Genomic DNA, 26314 nt, shown 5'->3' with positions numbered 1-26314 from the left:
CGTCTTGCTCTGTTCTGTGATGCACGTTCGTGACTCTCCTGTTCAAAATGAACAAATCTTTTTTCGTGTCATTTGGTTCACTCAACAAACAAAATGAACGAGTTGACTTGGAAAAGATTCGTTCGTTTTGATGAACGATTTCGAATAGGAGAGTCACGAACGCTCATCACAGAACAGAGCAAGGCGAGCATTTGAGCTTATAAAACTTAAACTTTGTTATTTATTTATTAAATGAGCGATCGTTTCGGTTGATAAGACCCTTATTCATCGTCTGGAATCGTTTAAAGCTCTTTGAAAGTTTGCACTGAAACTATCTTTTTGACCTTGAACCGTTTGGTTAATTGAAGTCCATTATATGGAGTCTCAAATGCTCACCTTGCTCTGTTCTGTGATGCGTGGTCGTGACTCTCCTGTTCGAACTCGTTCATCAAAATGAACAAATCTTTTTTTGTGTCATTTGGTTCATTCAACGAACGAAATGAACGAGTTGACTCGGGAAAAGATTTGTTCGTTTTGATGAACGATTTCGAATAGGAGAGTCACGAACGTGCATCATGGACTTTAATGAGAACCAAACGGTTCAAGGTAACGGTTCAAAGGGCTTTAAACGATTCCAGGCGACGAATAAGGGTCTTATCAAGCGAACCGATCGCTCATTTATAAAATAATCAAAAAATGTTTTATGAGCTCAAATGCTCGCCTTGTTCTGTGATGAGCGTTCGTGACTCTCCCGTTTGAACTCGTTCATCAAAATGAACGAATCTTTTTTCGAGTCATTTCGTTCGTTGAATCAACCAAATGACTCGAAAAAAGATTTGCATTTGAGCTTATAAAACTTAAACTTTGTTATTTATTTATTAAGTTTCGCTTGATAAGACACTTATTCATCGTCTGGAATCGTTAAAGTGAACTACTCCTTTAAAGCGAACCAAACACTAAAACACAGATTCCTAAAAAAGGTTTTACAGCCCAATGTTATGGAAGAAACTGGATCTTTTGAAAGAATATGTCTCGACTTTAAAGACTTGACTTGTGTCGTTTGTCCGTATTATGGCGACCCGTATTTCTTGCTGTGGGTTTGTTGGTGACGTTTGCCCCTCTGTGTCACACAGCCACCATGTTTATGGAGCACTGGAAGAGAAGGCAAATGAGGTTAAATTACGTCTGGGACATGACCGGCTTTGAAGACTCAGAGGTTTGTCACACACACCCATGTTGACCGAGAAAACTGTAAATATAAGAAATTGGTGAACATGTTGATAAGATAATGATGTGGGTTAATGTATGTTTTGTAGGTGTGTTAATCATTTTCTTGACATGACTTGTAAAATCCTGAGGCTTGGGTGTAAAGAAATAAAGATCTTTTTTTTTAATTGATTCAGTGCCATGAAAGCAAACTGTTTTTCACTACTTTTTTTTTTTTTTTGTCCTGTTTTGTATAGGAGAAACAAAAGGTTTGGAATTGGTTCATTCATACTGTAGTATTAACCGAATTTATTTCTTTCCTAACCTTACAGTTGCATTTTAGTACTAACAAATTCTTCACATCTTAAAAGTCGTCTTCAAGCATTGTCGTCACATTCTTGCTTGTGTAAAGTATTTCACCGGCACTATCTATCGGTCTGTCATTGTGGAGGTTCGGGAGATTCCTGTTCTCTCTTCCTCCGGCCTTACAGTTCAAAAGCTGCTCACTTTCCTTTCGGCAGTCAGTCTTTCTGTTTATGTGGATAAAATGAGGAACTAATAAAGCCTAAAGCTGCTGATTGTGGAAAGGAATATGTTTTCGTGGTGCTGAGAGCTTTTGGTTTTAAGGATTATACTTTCACTGAACATCTAATGTGTTGCTATGACCAGAATTTCTGTTCTATTCACTGATCATGCACATGGCTGCTTTTGGCTCCATAACCAGTTATCTCTTTCCACTTCTTTTTTCATTTATTTTTTTATTTTTTAACTGGTTTAACGCCGGTACTGTACATGAATTGCTTTCTCTGTTTTTCCCAGAGTCATCATAGAGCCGAGTATGAGTTCCATGTCATGAAGAAGTCCTTGAAGAAAGAGAAATCTCCAAAGGTAGGTCTTTATGAATCTACAGATGACCATTCACTGAAGCCAAACAGTAGTGTTGGGAAAGTTCACTTTCTACATGAACTAGTTCAACGTTAAAGGGTAAGTTCACCCAAAAATGAAAATTAAGTCATTAATTACTAGGGCTGGGTAATAAATATCGATTTCTCGATATTAATCGATTCTCATTTTTACAAACCGATATCGATTCTTGAATCGATTAGTCATCCTGTTTCATTTGTATGAATGAGACATTGTATCGCGGATGTGCGCATCCAACAAATCGCAATAATCTTTGTCCTTTGTTACTATTGATATGAAACAACGTCTCAATTTTCAAATTGCGTCCATTTTCTTTAGAAATTTAAAAACATAAATAGCGTTTTGGCGCTGTGGCGTGAGATCGCTCTGGAGAAGCAGCAGCGCTGATCTCTCTTCCGGCTTAATAATACCAGTCACAGCGCCAAATAAACATGAACGAGCATCTGAAAGTGTGTTAAAAGATAGAGTACAACTTATCTAAATCCGCATCATGTCACATTGATTCGCTCAATCAGCGTTTCAACCGTGGAAAGACGTCAACAGCTTGTAATCAATGTCATGTATCGTCATATAGAAAACCCACATAAACTCGTTAGTCCACACTCGTTAGTGTTCTTCAATATTTAATGCATATTTGTATAATAAATCTGGCACGTTTTTATGACAGCCACCATTTAAATGTTTATATTTCATATAATCTTCTTATTATAAAAATAAATAAAAGTGTAATTTAAGTGTTTGTATAGCTACAAAACAGTTCATTATTACCTTCATATTAGGCTAATGAAGCCTAGTAGCCTACAACTAGACTATATATATATAAACCATAGTTTACAGCATTAGTTAAGAAGAGATTTGATTCCCTTGAGAAAAATGGCCATTTATTGTAACTGTTATCCAAAATAATCGATATTGAATCGAATCGAATCGTAATCGAAATCGAATCGAATTGTGAAATTTGTCTCAATACCCAGCCCTATTTATTACTCACCCCCATGCTGTACCAACCCCGTAAGACCTTCGTTCGTCTTCGGAACACAAATGAAGATATTTTTGATTAAATTTGAGAGCTGTATAACTACCACATTGGCTGCCTAAGGGACTGGCTCTTGACGGCCCAGAAAGTCAATGATGAAAATGTTTAAATATCTAATGTGACTACCGTGGCTCAACTATAAGTTTATCAAGCGACGCGAATACTTTTTGTGCGAAAAAACAAACAAAAATAACGACTTTATTCGATTATTCCTTTTCTTTCTTGTTGGCCTGAAACGAGACTTCCTTAGATTTCCACGACACATGCGCGAGAACTGAACTGAAGTAGTTGAAGGAGGTCGCAACTCTCGCGCATGCGTCGTGGAAATCTAAGGAAGTCGTTATTTGTTATATTTGTTTTTTCGCACAAAAAGTAGTCTCGTCGCTTGATAAACTTATAGTTGAGCCACGGTGGTCACATGGAATATTTAAACATTTTCTTCATTGACTTTCTGGGCCGTCAGGAGCCAATGTGGTAGTTATACAGCTCTCAAATTTAATCAAAAATATCTTCATTTGTGTTCCGAAGATGAAGGTCTTACGGGGTTGGTACAGCATGGGGGTGAGTAATTAATGACTTAATTTTCATTTTTGGGTGAACTAACCCTTTAAAATGAACTAATTCATTCAGTGTTCATATTTAAAAAAAAATGTTAATTTATAGTTCATTTTTTCCATATGTTGCGAGTTTTCTTTTTTATTATCATTATTATTGTCACAGTCCATACACAATAATTATTTTATCGACGGGCAGTTTGCACAGAAATGTAAGATTTTTCCCGTCATAAAATGATAATTTCGACGCCTCCTCGCGTGCGGCTTTGTCGATGGCGGCCGCGTTTTTTCCCCGCTACATTATAACGGCTGTTTACGTGTTTTAGCCGGGTTTTCGCCTGGAAGGCTCTATAGAAATCTGGCACCCTATTGTACGAAGTCAAACTGAGAGAGCGCGCGTTCACAGACACCAGAATGAACACGTTCACAGTAACGTTCATCAGGCAGTAATACAGTACAATCAGTTCACGTTCGCCCAAAATATGCACAAAACTGCCAAACAGAAATGGCAATTACAAGATATAATCTAATTGGCTGGTTTTACACAATTTCTGGATGTGAGGGAGATTTATATCTCTCCCATAAAACAGGAATTTTCACATTTCTACAAACTTGTCACAACGGCACAGTTTGATCTTGTGTGTGTACATGTACAGTATAAGACTAAATGTGTGTGTGTGTGTGTATATAGTTTGTCATTGTTGATCAGTAGGCCCCTTGTCCAAGTGGGTAGTTCTTGGCTGGAATAATCTACAATGTGGACCAGACCATATGCTGATTATAAAAAAAGTGCATTTATTTGTGGTTGGCACAGAACAGGCAGTGCTGCTCTTACAATATTTTGGTCTGTAGACTCATGCATGCTGTCATAAGGATGTCTGGATTATTGGGTTTTACGCTCAGTTGATGTTGACCTAGTTGCAGTATAAATGTTATGTGACAGCACAGCTGTAAGGCATGTCTAAGGGCTTGTTTTGCTCGACCCTATCTGTCCCTTCGCAGGCCATCGCACGTTGTTGCTTAAGCTCCTGTTGCTAGGTGTATGTTTTTAACATTCATGTTTTGTTCTAGACGGGAAATGTGAAGCTGACATGCACAGACAGAATGCCAGCTTACATGACCATTATCGTCATGATGGTTTTTTTGGTAAGACTTGATTAATTTTATTAGATTTATTGTGGTATAATGCTTCATTCTTTTGCAGTGAATTGAATTATGCTAGACTTATTTAGCAGTTAAAGTACTTTTTTGTTCAACAACCAGGAATGCTGGAATCACATGAACAGCTGAATACAACTCACTTGATCTCATTAAAGAGATGGTTCACTTTGAAATCATGTTTTATCTTACCTCAAGGGCATCCAAGATGTAGGTGTCTTTGTTTCCGCACCAATTTCAATTTTTATATTTTTAGGTTAAACCGTTCTTTTCAGTCAGTCATATAATGGAGGTCTATGGTCACCACCTCAAAGAGCGTGCACAGAGAAGTCCAAATTAAACATGATTTAATGTCTCGTAAATGTAAGCACACATTGATGGCCTAAGACACGAAACGAGCGGTTTGTGAAGGAAAACGAACAGTATTTATATTGTTTTACCTCTTGTAACCACAGCCACAAAGCGCCCGCAGCCCTCGGAGGTAAAAACGATATAAATACAGTTCGTTTTCTCACACAAACCGCTCGTTTCGTGTCTCAGGCCATCAATGTGTACTTACATTTACGAGTCATTAAATCATGTTTAATTTGGACTTATCTGTGCATGCTCTTTGAGGTGGTGACCATAGACCTCCATTATATGACTGACAGACAGTTTAACCTAAAAATCTCAAAATTGAAACTAATGCGAGATACCTACATCTTGGATGGCCTTGAGGTAAGCTAAAACATACCAAAAATTAATTTCTAAGTGAACTTTCCCTTTAAGCCCTCTAATATCAGAAGTTTTCGTTGCAGAATATAGAATACATTTACATCTGTGAAGTGTGTTTGGTGTTGGAAAACAAAAACATTGGCTTTTGCATGATTTTTTTGCAATTTTCTTGTGTGCTCAATGCAGATCTTTGTGACCTTGGTCATCGTGTTTGGTGTGGTGCTATACAGGGTCTCCATTATGACCGCCCTGCACATGAGTTCCACTCCCACTTTCCGCACTAACATACGGGCCACCGTTAAAACGACTGGGGCTGTCATCAACCTTATCATCATCATCATCATGGATGAGGTCTATGGAGCAATTGCACGCTGGCTCACTATTATGGGTTCGTCTGGTTATTGTTTTCAAGACATCTAGCTTGTTGCAGAAAGCTGTGGTTACACTATGTGCTGTTGTTTTCAACTCATCAGAGGTTCCAAAAACGGACAAAAGTTTTGAGGAGAGGCTGATCTTCAAGACGTTCATCCTGAAGTTTGCAAATGCATTTACCCCTATTGTGTACCTGGCATTCTTCAGAGGCAGGTAAGAGCATTGGACCACCAAACTGAATGCAAACTATCAGTCATTAAGTATGCAATTAAGTATTCGCTTTGTTAGAACGACAAGCTCTGTTTCATAACCTGGTGAGCTGCCCTCCTGTCTACTGCCTACATTCCAATTGAATTTCACTACAAATAGTGATCTTCACATGAGATTTTGATGTTAACATGGGGTTGTTCGTTTCAGAGTCACACTCGGGGTGTTCGGGTCCAAATGGACCCAAAGGGCGGGATTCATATTTTTTTTTTTTTTAAATCATGATTTTTTTTTTTACTTGTTTTTATAATATTTTTCTTTTCTTTTTTTGGGTGTTTTGAGAGAATTTCAAAAAAAAATTATAATTAGTATTAATGCAATAATTATGACAAAATTTTCCCCCATTGAACATAATAGAAAAAATATTTTTTATTTTTTTTAAAAAATTTTTAAAGCTGTATTTCATTTTAGAGTCAAGCCTAGGCCTCATAAAAGCATTTTTTTGAAATGAGATGGATGCCATCTGGTGGACAAACTGAGCTTTTTAAAAATGCAAAATGCATGTATAATCTGAATTTTTTGGTGTGTTTGTGTATAAAAGTGTGTTTGTGTGTGTGTGTGTGTCTGTTTTGCACTCTTGATGTTTTATAGATTCACCCCTTCACTGTTGTGTGCTTTTTTTCAAGATCGTGGCTGATTTGTAGATTGTACGCACAAAAATACTCACTATTTTCACATTTTTGCCAATTTCCCATTCATTTTCCATGCGGGTCCATTTGGACCCGAACACCCCAAGTGTGACTATTTTTTTTACAACCACTTAGACTATTCACATCCTGTCCCCAATTTTTTGGGATGTTCATATACCAAATACCAACAAAGTCACCAAATTTCGGACCATTCCGAGGAAGCTGTGATTTTTAAAAAAAAAATTATTTAAATTCTTCGGGTCCATTTGGGCCGAACAACCCCAGAGGGTTAAAAACCATAAAATTGTCACAGCACACATACTGGGTAACAGCATGGGGATTCTCAATGTCAACCCACACTGAATCATTTGTAGAGGTTTAATCATGCATGTAGTTTTGCAAGAGCATTGCAGTAGTCCAGTCTAGAGATGAAAACAGCCTTGACAAGGAGTTGTGCTGCATGCTTCATCCAAAATTCATGCCTAGATCCCAGGGATTATGTATAACGGAAAGGGGCCCAGCACTGAACCCTGGGGTACCCCCCATAGATAGTTGATGTGATTTAAGATGCTGCTCCCTTCCAAGACACCTTATAAATAGTAGGTTCTGGGGATTTGCATTAGCAGACAGATCCAGCAGGACAATTGATCTAGATTCATCTTATGCGAGCCTCAGGGCTTCAGTGACAGAGAGTGCTTTCGAGTGTCTGCTTTTAAATTGGCCAGTGACTTATGCTACTCATTTCACGAGAAACCTTCGATTGGTGCCATTTTCTCTCTTGAGTTTGGTGTCACGAAGAACATCTGATATCCTTGGGTTAGTGGGCATCAGTGCAAATGGGCCTGGAGGAGGGAGGACAGATGATGTCTAGACAGTTTGTTCAAGTGGATGTAAATACATTATTTACATAAGAGAGGAGGAGCTTTCAGCGGGGTGAAGAGAGGTGGGCGAGTATAGAAAAAAAGATAGAGGTAGGTAAGAGGCAGTGGAGGTTATGTTGGAAGAAAATCAGTGTGTACAGCAAATTGGAACAAGCCCATCGTCTGTGGTACAGTTACTTGTGTAAATGAGGCCCGATGGGTTTCCTGATTTGTAAGTTGGTTAGATGGTGAGGTTAAACGAGCTTCACTGCAAAACCAAGAACCACAATTGAGCTAAAAAAGTGGATAATAGCACATCCAGCTCTTCTAAAAAGTTTCCAAGCTGATGTAGGTAAGCAATAAAGTACGAGAGGCTGTGCTGTATCGTGAATAAGTAACGGCTGAAGGGTGTTGTTAGGCTCGGAGCGAAGCGGATTCCCGATACAGCACTTGTCTCGAGTACCTTATTGCTTTTATAAAACGGTTATCACACAATAAAAATATTAAAGTAAAAAAAATATGTATTAGTGCTACTTTTATGATGTAAAATCACTAAACGCATTCCTTCCGCTTGAAAAAAATAGTCCCTGACCGTGAACAGCAACAACGCTCCAGTCAGTGTGTGATATGCGTGAAAGCTCAAATAAAAACAACATAGGAACTGCAGTGTTGCACGGCGATCGATAGAACCGTTGGGTGAAGCGGTCATATAGCCGTGTTTTATCGTGAATAAATATTCCGACCAATCAGAATCAAGGATTGGAATTAACCGTTTTATAAAGGATGATAATATAACGACCGTCACAGTAATTGCATGAAATTTAAAAGGATTATTGAGAGCTGTCTGATTTGTTTACTCCTGACTGTTCCTGCTTTTCAAGAATTGATGAGGAAGTGCCAAACTAGAGCTGTTTTCTCTTGCTGCTGAAGGGGGTTGAACAATGCACAACATATAAAAGAGGAATGAAGGTAGAAATAACTGGACAAGGGCTTATACAAAGGTCCAGTTGCTCAGGTACACAAGCGTGAGTTAATGAGTTAATTCTTCAAATGAGGAGGGCTTCACATGATAAGGATTGTGAACTACTCCTTTAACTTTAAAAAAAAACGTTGACGATGACCCTCATGTCATCCAAGATGTCCGTGTCTTTATTTCTTCAGTCGAAAATGAAATTAAGGTTTTTAATGAAAACATTCCAGCATTTTTCTCCATATAATGGACTTCAATGGGAACCAAATGGTTCAAGGTCCAAAAGACAGTTTCAGTGCAAACTGTTCAAAGAGCTTTAAATGATTCCAGACGATGAATAAGAGTCTTATCAAGCGAAACGATCGCTCATTTAAAAATAAATAACACAGTTTAAATTTTATAAGCATTAAATGCTCGCCTTGCTCTGTTCTGTGATGCGCGTTCGTGACTCTCCTGTTCGAACTCGTTCATCAAAATGAACGAATATTTTTTCGTGTCATTTGGTTCATTCAAAGAATGAAATGAACGAATTGACTCAGAAAAAGATTCATTCATTTTGATGAACGAGTTCGAACTGGAGAGTCACGAACGCGCATCACAGAACAGAGCAAGGCGAGCATTTAATGCTTATAAAATTTAAACTTTGTTATTTATTTTTTAAATGAGCGATCGTTTCGCTTGATAAGACCCTTATTCATCGTCTGGAATCGTTTAAAGCCCTTTGAACAGTTTGCACTGAAACTGTCTTTTGGACCTTGAATCGTTTGGTTCCCATTGAAGTCCATTATATGGAGAAAAATCCTGGAATGTTTTCATCAAAAACCTTAATTTCTTTTCGACTGACGAAAGAAAGACATGGAGAGTAAATTATCAGCAAAAGTTTTTTTAAAAAAGTGAACTACTCCTTTAAGACCCTGACACACCATGGCTATGGTCGGCCATCAGCCAACATCTCCGTTTTTGACCGTCGGCCGGCCCAGTTTTTGTTGTGGTGTACCGTACCGTCAGACCCCGTCAGGGACTTTTTGACCAATTGAGTGAGAAATCTGTGTGAGAAAGAACTTTGATTGGCTGTTCAGCTTAGCGAATTAATCCGTGTACAAGAATAAAAGTAAAAGTGAGTCAAGACGGCACAGACAGAAAGCTGTTCTAATCTTACCTGAGCATTTCAATCAACAAATATTTTCAAAACAACATAAACCTTCTGAAATGAAAAAAGTGATCAGCATGAATGATTATCAAAATGCACCACTGCTTTATGATATATTTTACATTTTCCTTTATGAACGAGAAGGACGAATATAAACTATTGATACCTGCTGATATAGAAAGGCTTCTCCAAGCATGCAGGCTCAGAACACGCATGCTATCACCGTTAGTTATTTAATGACAGCTATTATAGTGTGTGAGGAAAAAAGGCCAAACCTAAACGCCTTTTGGATTATAAATACAATGCATATGTTGTGCAAGATTGCAACAAAAATACAGCAAGACTGAAACCGCCCTACTGTACAAGGGCAATTAAAACGTTTAACACCAACAACTCCTTTTTAATTCTCGAAACAATGCATCAAGTATGGACTTACTACTGCAGACTTGTTTTGGCAAATCACTTTGATGAACTTTTATCATGCATTCACAGTGACTCACTGCATTCTTGCACTTCAATGGTATTTAACTGGCAGTTTGGTATTCACAGCTTCTTATAACTCCTCATGTGCCACTCAACTCCTATGAAATCGCAATCACTCAATGAAAACTTGTGATGTCCCGTGGCTTTATCACGTATAGCTGTGAGTGTGAGCCACAATTGGGTATTGTCCTTGCTGGAATAACAGCTTAGACCAGCATGCATTTCTATGTGCCACCATGCTGGTTTTTGATTTCTGTGCAGTATAATATTGCTCACTAGGTTTAGAAACAGAGCTATTTTAAAGGGATAATTCACTTTGAAATTAATTTTTGGTATGTTTTAGCTTACCTCAAGGGCATCCAACATGTAGGTGTCAATAGTAGTTTCAATTTTGATATTTTTAGGTCAAACCGTTCTTGTCTATCAGTCATATAATGGAGGTCTATGGTCACCACCTTAAAGAGCGTACACAGAGAAGTCCAAATTAAACATGATTTAATGACTCGTAAATGTAAGTACACATTGATGGCCTAAGACACGAAACGAGCGGTTTGTGTGAGAAAACGAACAGTATTTATATCGTTTTTACTTCTTGTAACCACAGCCACGTCCAAGTGATCTGAGGGCGCGAGCGCTTTCCATACTAAAAACGATATATATATCTAAAAAGATATAAATACTGTTCGTTTTCTCACACAAACCGCTCGTTTCGTGTCTTAGGCCATCAATGTGTACTTACATTTACGAATCATTAAATCATGTTTAATTTGGACTTCTCTGTGCATGCTCTTTGAGGTGGTGACCATAGACCTCCATTATGTGACTGACAGACACGGACGGTTTGACCTAAAAATATAAAAATTGAAACTACTGCGGAAACAAAGACACCTACATCTTGGATGCCCTTAAGGTAAGCTAAAACATACCAAAAATGAATTTCAAAGTGAACTATCCCTTTAAGACACTTTTACTGTAATATCTATTTTGTGTGCATTGGCTGGTAAATTCGGCTCTTGACCTTCCCCTATCCAATGCCTCCAGACTCATCGGACGCCCAGGCAAATATATCTACGTATTGGGGTCTTACCGGATGGAAGAGGTACTTATCTACTTGTGTGTGTTGGTTTTCAAGAGCAGGAAGTCATAAACGGTGTCATAAAACGTGCTCATTGACCATTGAAATACATGTGTGTGTATTTAAAGGGATACTCCACTTTTTTTGGAAATAGGCTCATTTTACCACTCCCCCAGAGTTAAACAGTCGAGTTTTACCGTTTTCAAATCCATTCAGCCGATTTTCTGATATTTAGAAGAATATCAGTAACCAGACAGTTTCTGGTCTCATTGACTTCCATAGTAGGAAAAAATGTACTATGGAAGTCAATGAGACCAGAAACTGTCTGGTTACTGATATTCTTCTAAATATCAGAAAATCGGCTGAATACATTCGAAAACGGTAAAACTCAACTGTTTAACTCTGGGGGAGTGCTAAAATGAGCCTATTTCCAACAAAAGTGGAGTATCCCTTTAAAGCTAAATCCACTCTGAACCATACTCTATTTTTGTAACCACATCATCAAATGAAAAATAACTTGACAGATTGTCCTAGTTACCTCAGTCCTCATGACTAACACATGCGAAGGTTTGTCGGCCACAGTAACTGACTGAAGTCTCTCTTCGTCTCACCCCACAGTGCGCTCATGCCGGCTGTCTGATGGAGTTGTGCATTCAGCTCTGCATCACCATGCTTGGCAAACAGCTCATCCAGAATAACCTGTTTGAGATTGGCGTTCCGTGAGTACACACACCATAGAGAACATGTAGGCACATTTCTAAGTCATTATTCCCACAGAGACGAAAGAAATCTGATCAATTTCAGCTCTCCATTATAGGTGTGGTGTACATTTCTAGACATGCATTCTTTAGCCAATAATTGTACTTTGTGTTTCATACCAGTGCTCTGAAATGACCTCGCATTATCCTTTCTCTTTTCATGGACAAACCTTGCTGCATGCTTGCAAATACATTTTGTTGTTCTTGGACAAATGCAAAGTGTAAGCTTAGCCCATGCAAATGGTTCTGATTGTAATACAAGGTAAAAGACACACATCCAGCAGATCCAGACAGATTTTTGGAGGAAATCTGCAAAATGTTAAGTCAAGATACATGTCACAATTTCTGGGTCCAATTACTCGTTACTGTGCTTATATATGCTCACAGTGTGCTGTACTACCACATAACAAAAAACATGATCTTTTTTTCATCGCGAAATCTAGATTGACCAGACAGTGAAATATATATATATATTTTTTTTTTTAATGAATCTTCAAAATATTGGTATCTGGGATAATTTTTAGAACGATTTTAAAGCTTAGCTTAATGATGTGCTGTAAATAATTCTTATAAATGGCTGTTGAGATTCTCACTTTTTTCCCATACGTCACAACTTAAGACATAATCAAGACTGTGCCTACTGTAGTACATATAGTCACTATTATTTGGCTGACAATCTAAAACCTTTGATTCTTACTTGGCCATTAAAATTCATAAAGATTGCGTCATTAGTTTAGCTTTGCGATCACTTCCTGTGTAGCTACATGCAAATTCACATGACATTTTTCATATATTAAAATTTTATAGTACAAAGGTTTAAGTTTATAGTATTTATTGCTATCTGTTGTTATATCAGTGCATAAAAATATCAATATTTAAATATTGTTCTTATATTTTAATGCAAAATCAAAAGCATTTTTTTTCTTACTTTGACTACTTGGTTGGAAAGATTGTTTCTCTGATTTGAAAAAAGTCCCTCTTTAGCCATATAAGTCATACAATAAAAGATATAGATATAGGCATTTGCAAAATTCATTTCAAAATGTAAAATTTTCATTTTATTTATATATATGAGTTTTTAAATATATATATATATATATATATTTAAAGAAAAATCTAATGCTTACGGAAGAGGATTAGGGCCAAGCAATAATAAATAATTAAAACCATCTCGAGATTTAAGTCATTAAATTTAGAGAAAAAAAGTCGAAATAAAATCTTGAGAATAAATTAATTAAATATCGAGATTAAAGTCATTATAATGCTAGATTAAACTCGTTACATTTCGAGAAAAAAGTCGAAATACAATCTTGAAAATAAACTCTTTAAATATCGAGAATAAAGTCGTTGTTTCGAAAAAAAAACTCGTTAAATTTCTAGGAAAAAAGTCGAAATACAATCTTGAAAATAAACTCTTTAAATATCGAGAATAAAGTCGTTGTTTCGAAAAAAAACTCGTTAAATTTCTAGGAAAAAAGTCGAAATACAATCTTGAGAATAAACTCAATAAATATCGAGAATAAAGTCGTTGTGTTTCGAGAAAAAAACTCGTTAAATTTCGAAAAAAAAGTCGAAATACAATCTTGAAAATAAACTCATTAAATATTCAGAATAAAGTTGTTGTGATCGAATTTCATTTCGACTTTTTTTCTCGAAACACAACTTTATTCTCTAAATTTAATGATTTTATTCTCACTATTATTTCGACTTTTTTCTCAAATTTAATAAGTTTATTCTCGAAACACGATTATTTAGACTTTTATCTCGAAATTTAACGAGTTTATTCTCGAAATACGACGACTTTATTCTCTTAAATTTAATGATTTTATTCTCACGATTATTTCGACTTTTTTATCGAAATTTAACACGTTTTTTCTCGAAACACAACGACTTCATTCTCGATATTTAATTAGTTTATTTTCAAGATTGTATTTCGACTTTTTTCTCGAAATTTAACAAGTTTTTTCTCAAAACACAACGACTTTATTCTCGATATTTAAAGAGTTTACTCTCAAGATTGTATTTCGACTTTTTATCTCAATTTAACGAGTTTATTCTCGAAACACAACAACTTTACTCAATATTTAAAGAGTTTATTCTCTAGATTATATTTCGACTTTTTTTCTCGAAATTTAATGAGTTTTTTCTCGCATTATAATGACTTTAATCTCGAGATGGTTTTATTTTGTTATTATTGCTTGGCCCTAATCCTCTTCCGTAAATGCTCACCAGGGCCGCATTTATTTGATAAAAAAAATTAAGTAAAAACCGTAACATTGTGAAATATTATTAGAATTTTTAGAGAACTATTTTCTTTTCTAATACATTTTAAAACGTAATGTACTCCTGTGATCAAAGCTATATTTTCAGCATCATTACTCCAGTCTTCAGTGTCACATGATCACTCCGAAAATTACTCTGAAATGCTGATTTGGTGGTCAATTATCAGTTTTTATTGATGCTCAGATATTAATAATCATATAAGTGCATCCAAGTTTTGAATTTCCTTTTTGTTTAAAAAAAAAACTTTTCCAAAACTGTATGAATATATTATTAAAATGGTGGAAAATAATACAGATATCTAATTTAATCTGAGCATTCGTGAGGCTCTCCAAATGATGATTCAATACGCTTGAATTCAGTGATAATTACTGTGTGTTTGTCACAGGAAACTGAAGAAAATGCTCCGACAACGCAAGATAGACAAAAGTCATCAGGAAGAGTTGAACAAAACGCTTCATCGCCACGAGAAGGACCACTTCCTTGGGCCCTTTGTCGGACTCAACCCAGAGTACATGGAAATGAGTGAGTCAGAACACAATATGCGCCCACACACACACACACACATACAGATGTATAAACGTTTGTTTGCATTCTCTCCTAGTCTGACTGGCTCTGTTTTCTGCACTCATGGAGGAACACGACATCATTACTAATGTATCATAATTACAGTTTCCGATGCTGAATTATTAAACCCGTGCTGTCCACAAACACTAATTGAAATGTCTAAACTCGACTAGATGGATTTAGCAGTATTACTCGAGACCGCATGCAGGGTAAATGCACGTCCATGTACATGTGAAGGATCTGCAGTGTTCTCATCATACGTGGAGTTGGTGTGTTACCGGCCCCTCCTCTTATCTCGCCTCATCTGTGCTTCAGCGTGGGTTGGACTTCTGCGAAGAGAGAGGCATTATGGGTCCAAAGGGGGGCTGGCAGAGCAGTGTGAGATTATGAGCTTTAGTTCTGGCTTGAATTCATTAATAACATCCCACCCCCTCACCTACCATCCTCCATCCATACTTCCATCTCTCACGGTCTCTCCCGTCCCGGTCCTCCATCTTTGAGCCACACTCCTCCTCCTGAGACTAGTTTCAGGAGCATCAGACGAACTAGAAAGAAAAACGATTTTGTGTTAACTTAAAGTTTCCTAGCATACCAACATCTGATTCATTTAGAATTATTCTCTGATAATTCTGGGTTTTGCTTTAGTGGAAGCTGGATGTTTTTGTTTCTCTCTCTCATCTAGTCATTCAGTTTGGGATGGTGACCTTGTTTGTGGCGTCCTTCCCGCTGGCTCCGCTCTTCGCTCTACTGAACAACATCATCGAGATCCGTCTCGATGCCAAAAAGTTTGTGACGGAACTGAGAAGACCGATTGCTGTAAGAGCAAAAGACATTGGTCAGTATCTTCTTCACACGAGTTTCAGTGCATCCGATGTGATGATGGAATGCAAACATGTTTGAGTGTCTTTTGTGATTTATACAATATACATACTCCAAAATCCACAGAAAATGCCCCCGTTTGATTATATAACCTGTGATATTGATTTTATACAACACCTGAATAAAACAAGAAGCTTAAAGGAGTAGTTCACTTTTCAAAAAACTTTTTTTAATTAAATAAATAATTTACTCACCCCCATGTCATCCAAGATGTCCATGTCTTTCTTTCTTTAGTCGAAAAGAAATTAAGGTTTTTGATGAAAACCTTCCAGGATTTTTCTCCATATAATGGACTTCAATGGGAACCAAACGGTTCAGTTTCAGTGCAAACTGTTCAAAGGGCTTTAAACGACTCCAGACGATGAATAAGGGTCTTATCAAGCGAAACGATCGCTCATTTAATAAATAAATAACAAAGTTTAATTTTTATAAGCTCAAATGCTCGCCTTGCTCTGTTCTGTGATGCGTGTTCGTGACTCCTGTTTCGAACTCGTACATCAAAATGAACGAATCTTTTTCCGAGTCTTTTGGTTCATTCAACGAACGAATTGACTCAATCTTTGTTTCCACAATATTTTCTATTTTGATATTTTTCTGTCAAACTGTTCTTGTCTGTCAGTCATAAAATGGAGGTCTATGGTCACCACCTCAAAGAGCATGCACAGAGAAGTCCAAATTAAACATGATTTAATGACTCGTAAATGTAAGTACACATTGATGGCCTAACACACGAAACGAGCGGTTTGTGTGAGAAAACTAACAGTATTTATATCGTTTTTACCTCTTGTAACCACAGCCACAAAGCGCCCGCACCCTCAGATCACTTGGACGTGGCTGTGGTTACAAAAGGTAAAAACGATATAAATACTGTTAGTTTTCTTTCACAAACCGCTCGTTTCGTGTCTTAGGCCATCAATGTGTACTTACATTTACGAGTCATTAAATCATGTTTAATTTGGACTTCTCTGTGCATGCTCTTTGAGGTGGTGACCATAGACCTCCATTATATGACTGACAGACAAGAACGGTTTGAGCTAAAAATATAAAAATTAAAAATACTCAGAAAAAAAACAAAGACAACTACATCTTGGATGCCCTTGAGGTAAGCTAAAACAAACCAAAAACTAATTTCAAAATGAACTATCCCTTTAAGTACGAGCACTGCAAGTTGCTGTAATGATGTCATAATCATGTTGGATTGTGGTCTGGATCAGTAGTGTACATATGAGTAGAATCGCTCCCTTTGTCAAAATCGAGGGATCGAGGGGTCGGGGGTCTGTCCAAATAAACTTCCCTCGTCCACATCGGCGGGATTCCCTTGAGGGAAGTGCTTAAAGGGATACTCGACTTTTTTTGGAAATAGGCTCATTTTGCCACTCCCCCAGAGTTAAACAGTCGAGTTTTACCATTTTCGAACCATTCACCCGATTTTCTGATTTTTAGAAGAATATCAGTAACCAGACAGTTTCTGGTCCCATTGACTTCCATAGTATATATACAGTATACACTTTTTTTCCTACTATGGAAGTCAATGAGACCAGAAACTGTCTGGTTACTGATATTCTTCTAAAAATCTGAAAATCGTCTGAATGGATTCGACTGTTTAACTCTGGGGGAGTTGTAAAATGAGCCTATTTCCAAAAAAAAAGTGGAGTATCCCTTTAAGGAAGTTTGTGAATGTAGTTGTGTCCCAAATGACACACTATACACTCATACATGTACTCAACCCAACCATGCAGTGTATGAGTTTTATGAGGTTAAACGAAGCCAGTGAATCTGTTTTGAATGGATCGTTTGAATGAAAGATTTAATGATTCACTCATTAAGACTTGCCACCACCACCTAGTGGCAGATAAGCTCATAACATTATGCAATTTTCACTTCAGGCATTATCTGTGACACTTCTGCAGTGTAAAATAAAGTGGCTTGGGGTTTAATTTAATTGGTTACAGCCCTATAGTGTCTTATTAAACGTATTCTTCAGCTTTTGTCAAATTCTTCAATGCAATCAATAAGTTCAATTAGAATAATTAGATTAGTAAACAAATTGTGCTTATGTCACATAATTTGCTAATAGTGATGATTAATGTATTATTATAAGTATTTTATATTGCTAACTTGCCCTGCTATGGGGTGCATTGTCTGGGTAATAATGTAATGAGCTTTTTGTGCTTTTAACAATGAACCAACCATGAGAAATATTCACTGGAGTGTGACAACTTGCCCCATACTTCCCTAACTATTGTTACAACAATGCTTGTTTTCAATGCAATACACTGTTTAACCCCAGCGAAAGGCTAAAAAGGGGAAATTATGCTCAATCTACAACTATAAGCATGATTACGCTGCAAATTATACACCAAGGGAATGGCTTGATGTACTCTGAGTCTGATCCCAAGCTTTATGACAACCATTTATCACCATCTAGTGGTAATATGTGCCTTTATGGCTAAATCTCGTTTAAGATTTTATTAAAGATTTATTAAACGTTATATTTTATTTTAAAAATATTAAAGATTCAGCCTTACCCAGCTGCAAATATAACTGTTTTAAAACACACAATATGTGTAATCTAATGTCTGTTTTTCTGTTTCTTTGTCTTGAAGGGATCTGGTACACTCTTCTCAGAGGACTCAGTAAAGTGGCCGTCATTGTTAATGTAGGTTTTCAGTTCGTGTGTGTGTCCTGTACTGTGAATGATGAACCGTTTATCAAGTCCATTCTGGAAAGTGTCACAATGGCTGCATTTACACTGCAGGTCTTGATGCCCAAATCCAATTTTCTGACTATATCCGTTTTTTTGACGACCCGCTTACATCATCTTTTAAAAGTGACCCGTATCCCATTTTTGCATTTAACTATCCACTGCTGAAACTACCAAATGTAGACGTTCTCATCCGGAAAAGGGAGTAAAACAGCACGAAATGCAATGGATGCAGATGCAAATCAAATTATGCAGTGTTTTGCTTCCCACAACATTGGTCTCGTACGGCGGAGAAAAAGATGAGACCCCTTGTTGGCACTGTAGCCACGAGCACTATATCTCGGGAAATGTCTTCAAACATGGATTTATTTCTGTAACAACCCTGCATTTTTCGCCTCAAACACTCAAAACACATAAAACCTCCGCATTGCTTCACTGTGTGTATCCTTCGTCCACCATCACGCCTATATTAAAGGAGTAGTTCACTTTAAAAAAAAACAAAACAAAAAAACTTTTGCTGATAATTTACTCACCCCCATGTCATCCAAGATGTCCATGTCATTCTTTCTTCAGTCGAAAAGGTTTTTGATGAAAACATTCCAGGATTTTTCTCCATATAATGGACTTCAATGGGAACCAAACGGTTCAAGGTCCAAATGACAGTTTCAGTGCAAACTGCAAACTGTTCAAAGAGCTTTAAACGATTCCAGACGATGAATAAGGGTCTTATCAAGCGAAACGATCGCTCATTTCATAAATAAATAACAAAGTTTAAACTCGTTCATCAAAATGAAAGAATCTTTTTTCGTGTAATTTTGTTCATTCAATGTACGAAATGAACGAGTTGACTCTGGAAAAGATTCATTCATTTTGATGAACGAGTTCGAACAGGAGAGTCACGAACGCGCATCACAGAACAGAGCAAGGCGAGCATTTGAGCAAATAAAACTTAAACTTAATTATTTATTAAATGAGCGATTGTTTCGCTTGATAAGACCCTTATTCATCGTCTGGTGTCGTTTAAAGCCCTTTGAAGCTGCACTGAAACTCTCTTTTGGACCTTGAACCGTTTGGTTCCCTTTGAAGTCCATTATATGGAGAAAAAAAAGGTTTTCATCAAAAACCTTCATTTCATTTCGACTGAAGAAAGAAAGACATGGACATCTTGGATGACATGGTGGTGAGTAAATTATCAGCAAAATTTTTTTATAAAAGTGAACTACTCCTTTAAGTCATGTGATCTCAGTTGGTGGTGTCCATCTGAGTTGACTTCACTTTTTTTAATGATGTACGACTGTCTGCTTACATGGCACACGCAAATGCCGTATCCGATTCATATTCATATTATTTTCCTGCTTACACATTCACCGGTCGTATCCGATCTGTGACGGATTTGGGTCACTTGAACCATGCAGTGTAAATGGGGCCTAAATTGCTTCTTCTCAGAGATTTTACTTTATCTTCTTCTATGATTTTACACAGGTGTGCTTTTACTTTTCTAAATGATCTGACTTCACAGCTATATTTCTTTCACTTGCTGAAAATGATCAAAATCAGCCCCTGCACACTCATTCACTACTCCCTACATTAATCCACTAGACTAGTATAGTTCAGGTGAAGGAGTGAATCCGGACACTGGAAGGGTTGCCGCTTTTGCATAGTTTGTGCTGTTTACAGTTTTTCTCAGTCGCTTTGGTACTTTTCTCGAATCATCCTCGACATTTGTGAAACAGTAAGTGACAAACATTTCTCAAAACAATTTTCTCAAAACCTGCAAAAGCCAGTCCTCAGTTCATCACTCAAAAGTAAACATCTGTGTCAATGAACATGTCAGTGCATCCGAATGACGAGTGCTTGTGTCGATGTGTGCGGATAACACAGTCAGATTGCTTAGTCATTGTCGTCAGTATAACAGAGGGATGATCTGAAGTAAACTGTGGATAAAGTTTTGATGACCGTTATTGTAAATTGTAGGTTACACACCTTAGTGTGTGTGGGAGTTTGATTGCAAGAGACTGGACAAGATTCCCATTTACACTTGTATTGCGGTACAGTCAAGTCATACAGTGCTTTCTTTCCTTTCTGTATCGCAAAAAAAAAAAAGTGGACAGATTTAGAAAAAAATTAATGGAAATGTATAGAAATATGCTTGATTATGATGACTTGTTCAATCATTTTGCATGTAAAGACTTAGTAATGCCTAAGACAATTCAACAGTTGATCATTTTATAAACAATTGATAATGTAGGAAACGGCATGTGATCATTTGCATGGATGTACCGAATCATTTGCAACTTGTTCATAGAAATGAGAAACTGCTTTTTTGATATGCATAAGTGACAATGATGTGAAGATTGATAATTTCAATTCTGATTTGAGAAATGTACCAAAGCGACTGAGAAAAACTGTAATAATCATTTGAAACTTGGCAAACTGGCAGCTCAAGTAGTAATGAAAAGATTTATCTTGAACTCTGTCATGGAAACTAGCATGTATAAACCTTAATTCATCAACTAAAAAAGAATTTATACCTGTATAATATTATGCTGAAGCCATGATTAGACCAGCGGTTTGGAGGATGGATGATTGAGCTGTGAGCGCCATCTTCCGGTGACGCACGGTAATTCATCCGTGCATCATGGGTATTTTCCATTATGGTTTGAATGAGTGCACTTGATAATGTCCATATTGGTTTTGGACACACTACTATAATTATCGGTCCCCTCAAATAATGCCCTATTTAAGAGTTTATGGGGCGATTTCAAACACAGCCTAGGAAACAGAATATCAGAGACACACACCGGTTGACAAACGCGCGTTCCTGTGTCCCTCCTCAGGCGTTTGTGATCTCCTTCACTTCTGACTTCATCCCACGCCTGGTCTATCAGTACATGTACAGTCCAGACGGGACTCTTCATGGCTTCGTCAACCATACACTCTCCTACTTCAACGTCAGTCACTTCCAGCCTGGCACCGAGCCGATGGATCCGCTTCATCTGGGCTACCGCGTCGACGTCTGCAGGTGCGCGCGCGCTTTTGCACTGTGTGGATCTTCTAGGTGTTTATCATATTCATAATGTTTACACTATCCGCAGATATAAAGATTACAGGGACCCACCATGGTCTGACACGCCGTACGAGTTCTCACGAGAATTCTGGGCCATTCTGGCGGCGCGATTCGCCTTCGTCATCGTCTTTCAGGTCAGAAAACATATTCATTAAACACCAAATTAAATAATTGTACATTTTTGATTTCTTGTTACTTTCTGTATGAATCTTTTTATTATTGTTTGTTGTTTAATATATATTTATTCTAAAAAATTATTTAATTATAAATAGAGCTGTCAAATCGATTAATCGCATCCAAAATAAATAAATAATAAATAATTGCACGGTGTATAATTATTTTATATATATATATATATATATATATATATATATATACACACACACACACATGCTTGTATATATTTAAGAAACATTTTCATGTATAATACTGTATATAGATTTATATATAATTTATATTATATATAAATAGAAATATTTTATATATAAATAATATTTTTTTTCTTAAGTATACATGAGTGTGTGTGTGTGTCTGTGTGTATATATATATATATATACAAAATAAGTATACACAGTACACCCCCATATATTATGTGTAAACAAACTTTTATTTTGGATGTGATTTAATCGTTTGACAGCCCTATATATGAAGAGTTCAGATGCAAAAGCCTCTAAATGCCATTTGAAATTTTCTTCTTTAATGATGATTTTTATCAAACTTATATATTTAAGTTCAGTAATTTCACTTAAATTGCAATGATAATTACCTATTAATTGTTATTTAAGTGAAATTACTGAACTTAAATATACAAGTTTGATAAAAATCATCATTAAAGAAGAAAATTTCAAATGGCATTTAGAGGCTTTTGCATCTGAACTCTTCATATATATATATATATATATATATATATAATATAATATAATATATATATAATATAATTCACACACACTATATATAAACAAAAACGTATATGTTAAGATGAAATTAATCATGACTAATCAATTTGACAGTATTAATTATAAATTATATTTAATTTATTACAATTAATTCTGATATTATTATAATGTGTAAAATCTCATTTTCTTTACAGTCCACTTTAATCATTTATACCCATTATTAAAATGGGCAAAAATGAATTTCAGATACTACTTTGATCAGTGTTATTTTACAAATATTGTGTTATTTAGTGATATTTTACATATTTTCAATTTAGTTTGTTTTAGTAATTTTGTTAACTACTTTTGTCATGTTTTATTAAGTTTATCGCCCAAATATTTCAAGTTAGCTTTATTTTTACTTCAGGCAATATATCTAATTTACATTTACGTTTCTAATATTTCAGCTTTATTTTAGTTCATGAAACCTATACTGAGTGTAATATACGCTTACAAGTGTACTTTAACATTCAATTATTATTTTTTCGATTGCAATTATGCAAAATGTACCTAATTGTCATGAAAATAAATGTTGTAATGCTAAAAACATGAATGCTTATATAATATGCTTTACTTTTGTTACGCAATACTATAATTTGAATCTTTTTTCTTGTGATTTTTGTGGTACAATTTAACACTTTCAGCATTATCACAGTTTATTCACTGTAGTGGTAATAAAATATGATAATCAGTTGATATTTCACTGGTTTTGTCATATTTGTCTCATAAATGAATTATGTTGGATATCTGTCAGCTGTTAAATTGAACTACACCATTAGATAATACCAGTTTAGCTCAACCAATACAGTCTGTGGTGTAAAAAGGTCGCATTAGCAATTAAAGAAAAAACACTGTTCAGGTCAAAGTTTCTGAATCATATTTGGTCCCAAATGTATATAAATTTTACTGGTAGTCACTTTATGAAGGATTTTTGGGTATGATATGTCACAGTTTACTTTATTTTTGCTCTCCTCACGTACATAAATGAACTATAGTGTCCTGCACCCACTAGTAAAAAATATATATCTGGTGTCTGAATACTTTTTGGTTTGACTGGACTCCAATACGAGTGTTAATTCTCTCTCTCCTCTCGGTCCAGAATGTGGTAATGCTGATGAGCGACTTTGTGGATTGGCTAATCCCAGACATTCCCAAGGACATTAGCGTTCAGATACACAAGGAGAGGAACCTCATCGTTGAGTTGTTCATGAAGGAGGAGCGGGGTAAGAAGTACAGGAACACCATCGGCGACCCGAGTCCTCAACCGCTGCGCTCGCGTCCCAGTTCGCAGGCTTAGACCAGCTGATCTTCATCAGAACTCAATGTCGGTACAAAGGTCACGTGACTGCCTCCTCATTTGCATACCGTTTTCCTTCCGTCTGTTAAAGGAGTAAAAACTTTTGCTGATAATTTACTCACCCCCATGTCATCCAAGATGTCCATGTCATTCTTTCTTCAGTCGAAAAGAAATGATGTTTTTTCAGGATTTTTCTCCATATAATGGACTTCAATGGGGACCAAACGGTTCAAGGTCCAAAAGACAGTTTCAGTGCAGCTTTAAAGGGCTTTAAACGACACCAGACGATGAATAAGGGTCTTATCAAGCGAAACCATCGGTCATTTCAAAAATAAATAAAAAACTTTAAGTTTCATAAGCTCAAATGCTCGCCTTGCTCGACTCTCCTGTTCAATCAACCAAATGACTCAAATGATGGCGAGCATTTGTGCTTATACAATTCAAAGTTTTTGATTTATTTTTTAAATGAGCGATCGTTTCGCTAGATAAGACCCTTAATCATCATCTGGAATCGTTTAAAGCCCTTTGAAGCTGCACTGAAACTCTCATTTGGACCTTGAACCGTTTGGTCCCCATTGAAGTCCATTATATGGAGAAAAATCCTGGAATGTTTTCATCAAAAACCTTAATTTCTTTTCGACTGAAGAAAGAAAGACATGGACATCTTGGATGACATGGGGGTGAGTAAATTATCAGCAAAAGTTTTTTTTTTTAAAGTGAACTACTCCTTTAACGCAACGCTCACTTTTTCTAGCTTTATGCAGTCTGGCGGTTTGTTCAGAAAGAGGGCTCTAGGGTTTGTATGGTTTTATCTGTTGACTGATGAATAGTGTGTTGTTTTGTGACACATTGCTGCTTCAGCATTTTATTAAAAACAAAAAAAAAACATGCTTTTATAGGACTTTTAACATGAAATTGTAACGTTTATGTTTGCGATATTGATAGGATAGGACTCATTTAAAGTGCTTTTTAAATGATTTATTATAAAACCTTTCATTCAGAAGATTTCTGCCCGAGTGAATTAGCAACTATCAATATCAAGAAGTAGTTCTGCGCTGTCATAGTAATGAATGTTTCTGTTTAGGCTTTAGCGTCTATAAAATATAGACATAAAACACTACTATTAAATCAAAGTTACTACAATCCTCACTTGGTCTTTTTTTAGTATTCTATGCGATTTTGACAGAATGCCGATGGATTTTTTCGGCAGCATGCAAGAGCTTGGTTTATAGGTAGTGCATCTGATAATGCTGTTAATAAAGGGTTCGCTGCTTAGAAACCCATGACGTTCAAGAGGCCTTAATATTCACGGAAATGCGCTGCATTTATTAATATTAAATGGAGAGTTTTGTGTCTGCCTGTCTGAATGTTTTCTCTTGTCTTTGATGGCGAAGATGATTGAACCGATGTGTTTTGGTACAAGATGTTGCATGTGTCTTCCATTCATTGTACTTATGTGTGTCTAAAAGTGTGATAAATAAGAGTGGTTCTAATTGAAATGAATATAATATAAATATAAATCCAGTCTTAAGACATTCTGTTTGTTTTGACATATGCCTGTGTGTTTTCCTCACGTACTACAGAATTGTTTTTTTTTTTTAATTTTTTTTATATTCCTGTATCTCCACAAAGGCTTTGGTTCTACCTTTATTAATACAATGTAAACCTCTGTTCAGACTGTTACATCATCCACATACTGTTTACCTCTGTGAAAGAATGTCTTTCGTGTCGTCATGGAGTTTTACTGTCTCAAACTGCTAATGGGAAGTTGTGACTGTACTTATGCTTTTGAACTGTTTCTAAAATAAATGTCATATACATTTGGTACGTACACGTTTATTGACTCTTTTGCTGACAGGAAGGCCAGTTGCTTGGAAAAAAGGTGTGCTTGTTTGTTAAAAAATATTTTTTTATTGTTGTTGCTGCTCCTCCTTTGGATGGAAATAAGGAAGGATGGATGAGCAATAAAATAGGAAGTATGTTATGGGAAGCCTTTTTTACTTTTATTCATTTCCAGGATATGAATCTTCATATCAATAATTCACTTTTACATTATATATATTATACTAGTAAGAATTGTTTTTCTGATATGTGAATAAGAAATAAGAAATCAGGTCAACAATTGAATGTGAATGTCAGCCTGGTGATGTTTAACTAGTGAAAATACAATTGTGTAATTCTTAATATTGAAAATTCGTTTTTCTGCGAGTGATGACGTCATTGTTAATATCGAGATTTAACATTTTTACTAGTGGACATGTAATTACTGATATCAAAAAATGAGCATTTTAACTAGAGAAAATCGATTTGTTGATATCAATAATTCATATCCGGAAAATGAATAAAAGTCTAAACGGTTTGCCAACTTCAAATTCAGTTGAAGTGTGATTCATTTTGGGAATCGATTCTTTTGGATCAGAAAAGGCATGGGACCAACTGAATCATCACTC

At 36.2% G+C, this 26314-nt stretch overlaps 1 protein-coding gene across 7 annotated transcripts in view; it reads left to right on the top strand.

Annotated features, from left to right (window-relative positions):
- The window catches only part of ano1a (anoctamin 1, calcium activated chloride channel a), a 190804-nt gene extending 165116 nt beyond the window's left edge, over window positions 1-25688 (top strand). For 5 of the 7 annotated variants that reach the window (XM_089116861.1, XM_089116936.1, XM_039690967.2 and 2 more), the window contains 14 exons: window positions 1113-1195; window positions 1443-1454; window positions 2005-2073; window positions 4771-4845; window positions 5758-5959; window positions 6045-6156; window positions 11344-11401; window positions 11996-12096; window positions 14804-14940; window positions 15665-15817; window positions 18468-18520; window positions 21403-21587; window positions 21661-21766; window positions 23667-25688. In XM_089116861.1, coding sequence (XP_088972987.1) covers window positions 1113-1195; window positions 1443-1454; window positions 2005-2073; window positions 4771-4845; window positions 5758-5959; window positions 6045-6156; window positions 11344-11401; window positions 11996-12096; window positions 14804-14940; window positions 15665-15817; window positions 18468-18520; window positions 21403-21587; window positions 21661-21766; window positions 23667-23864 — 1544 coding nt within the window. In that variant the 3' untranslated portion in view covers window positions 23865-25688. The remainder of the gene's footprint in view (window positions 1-1112; window positions 1196-1442; window positions 1455-2004; window positions 2074-4770; window positions 4846-5757; window positions 5960-6044; window positions 6157-11343; window positions 11402-11995; window positions 12097-14803; window positions 14941-15664; window positions 15818-18467; window positions 18521-21402; window positions 21588-21660; window positions 21767-23666) is intronic. The other 2 variants (XM_089116753.1, XM_039690966.2) reach the window with 1 other exon arrangement.
- Window positions 25689-26314: the final 626 nt, after the last annotated feature.

Source organism: Pimephales promelas, chromosome 1, assembly GCF_988280905.1.
Source record: "Pimephales promelas chromosome 1, fPimPro1.hap1.1, whole genome shotgun sequence".
NCBI lineage: Eukaryota > Metazoa > Chordata > Actinopteri > Cypriniformes > Leuciscidae > Pimephales > Pimephales promelas.
This window is presented reverse-complemented; position numbering and strand designations above follow the sequence as displayed.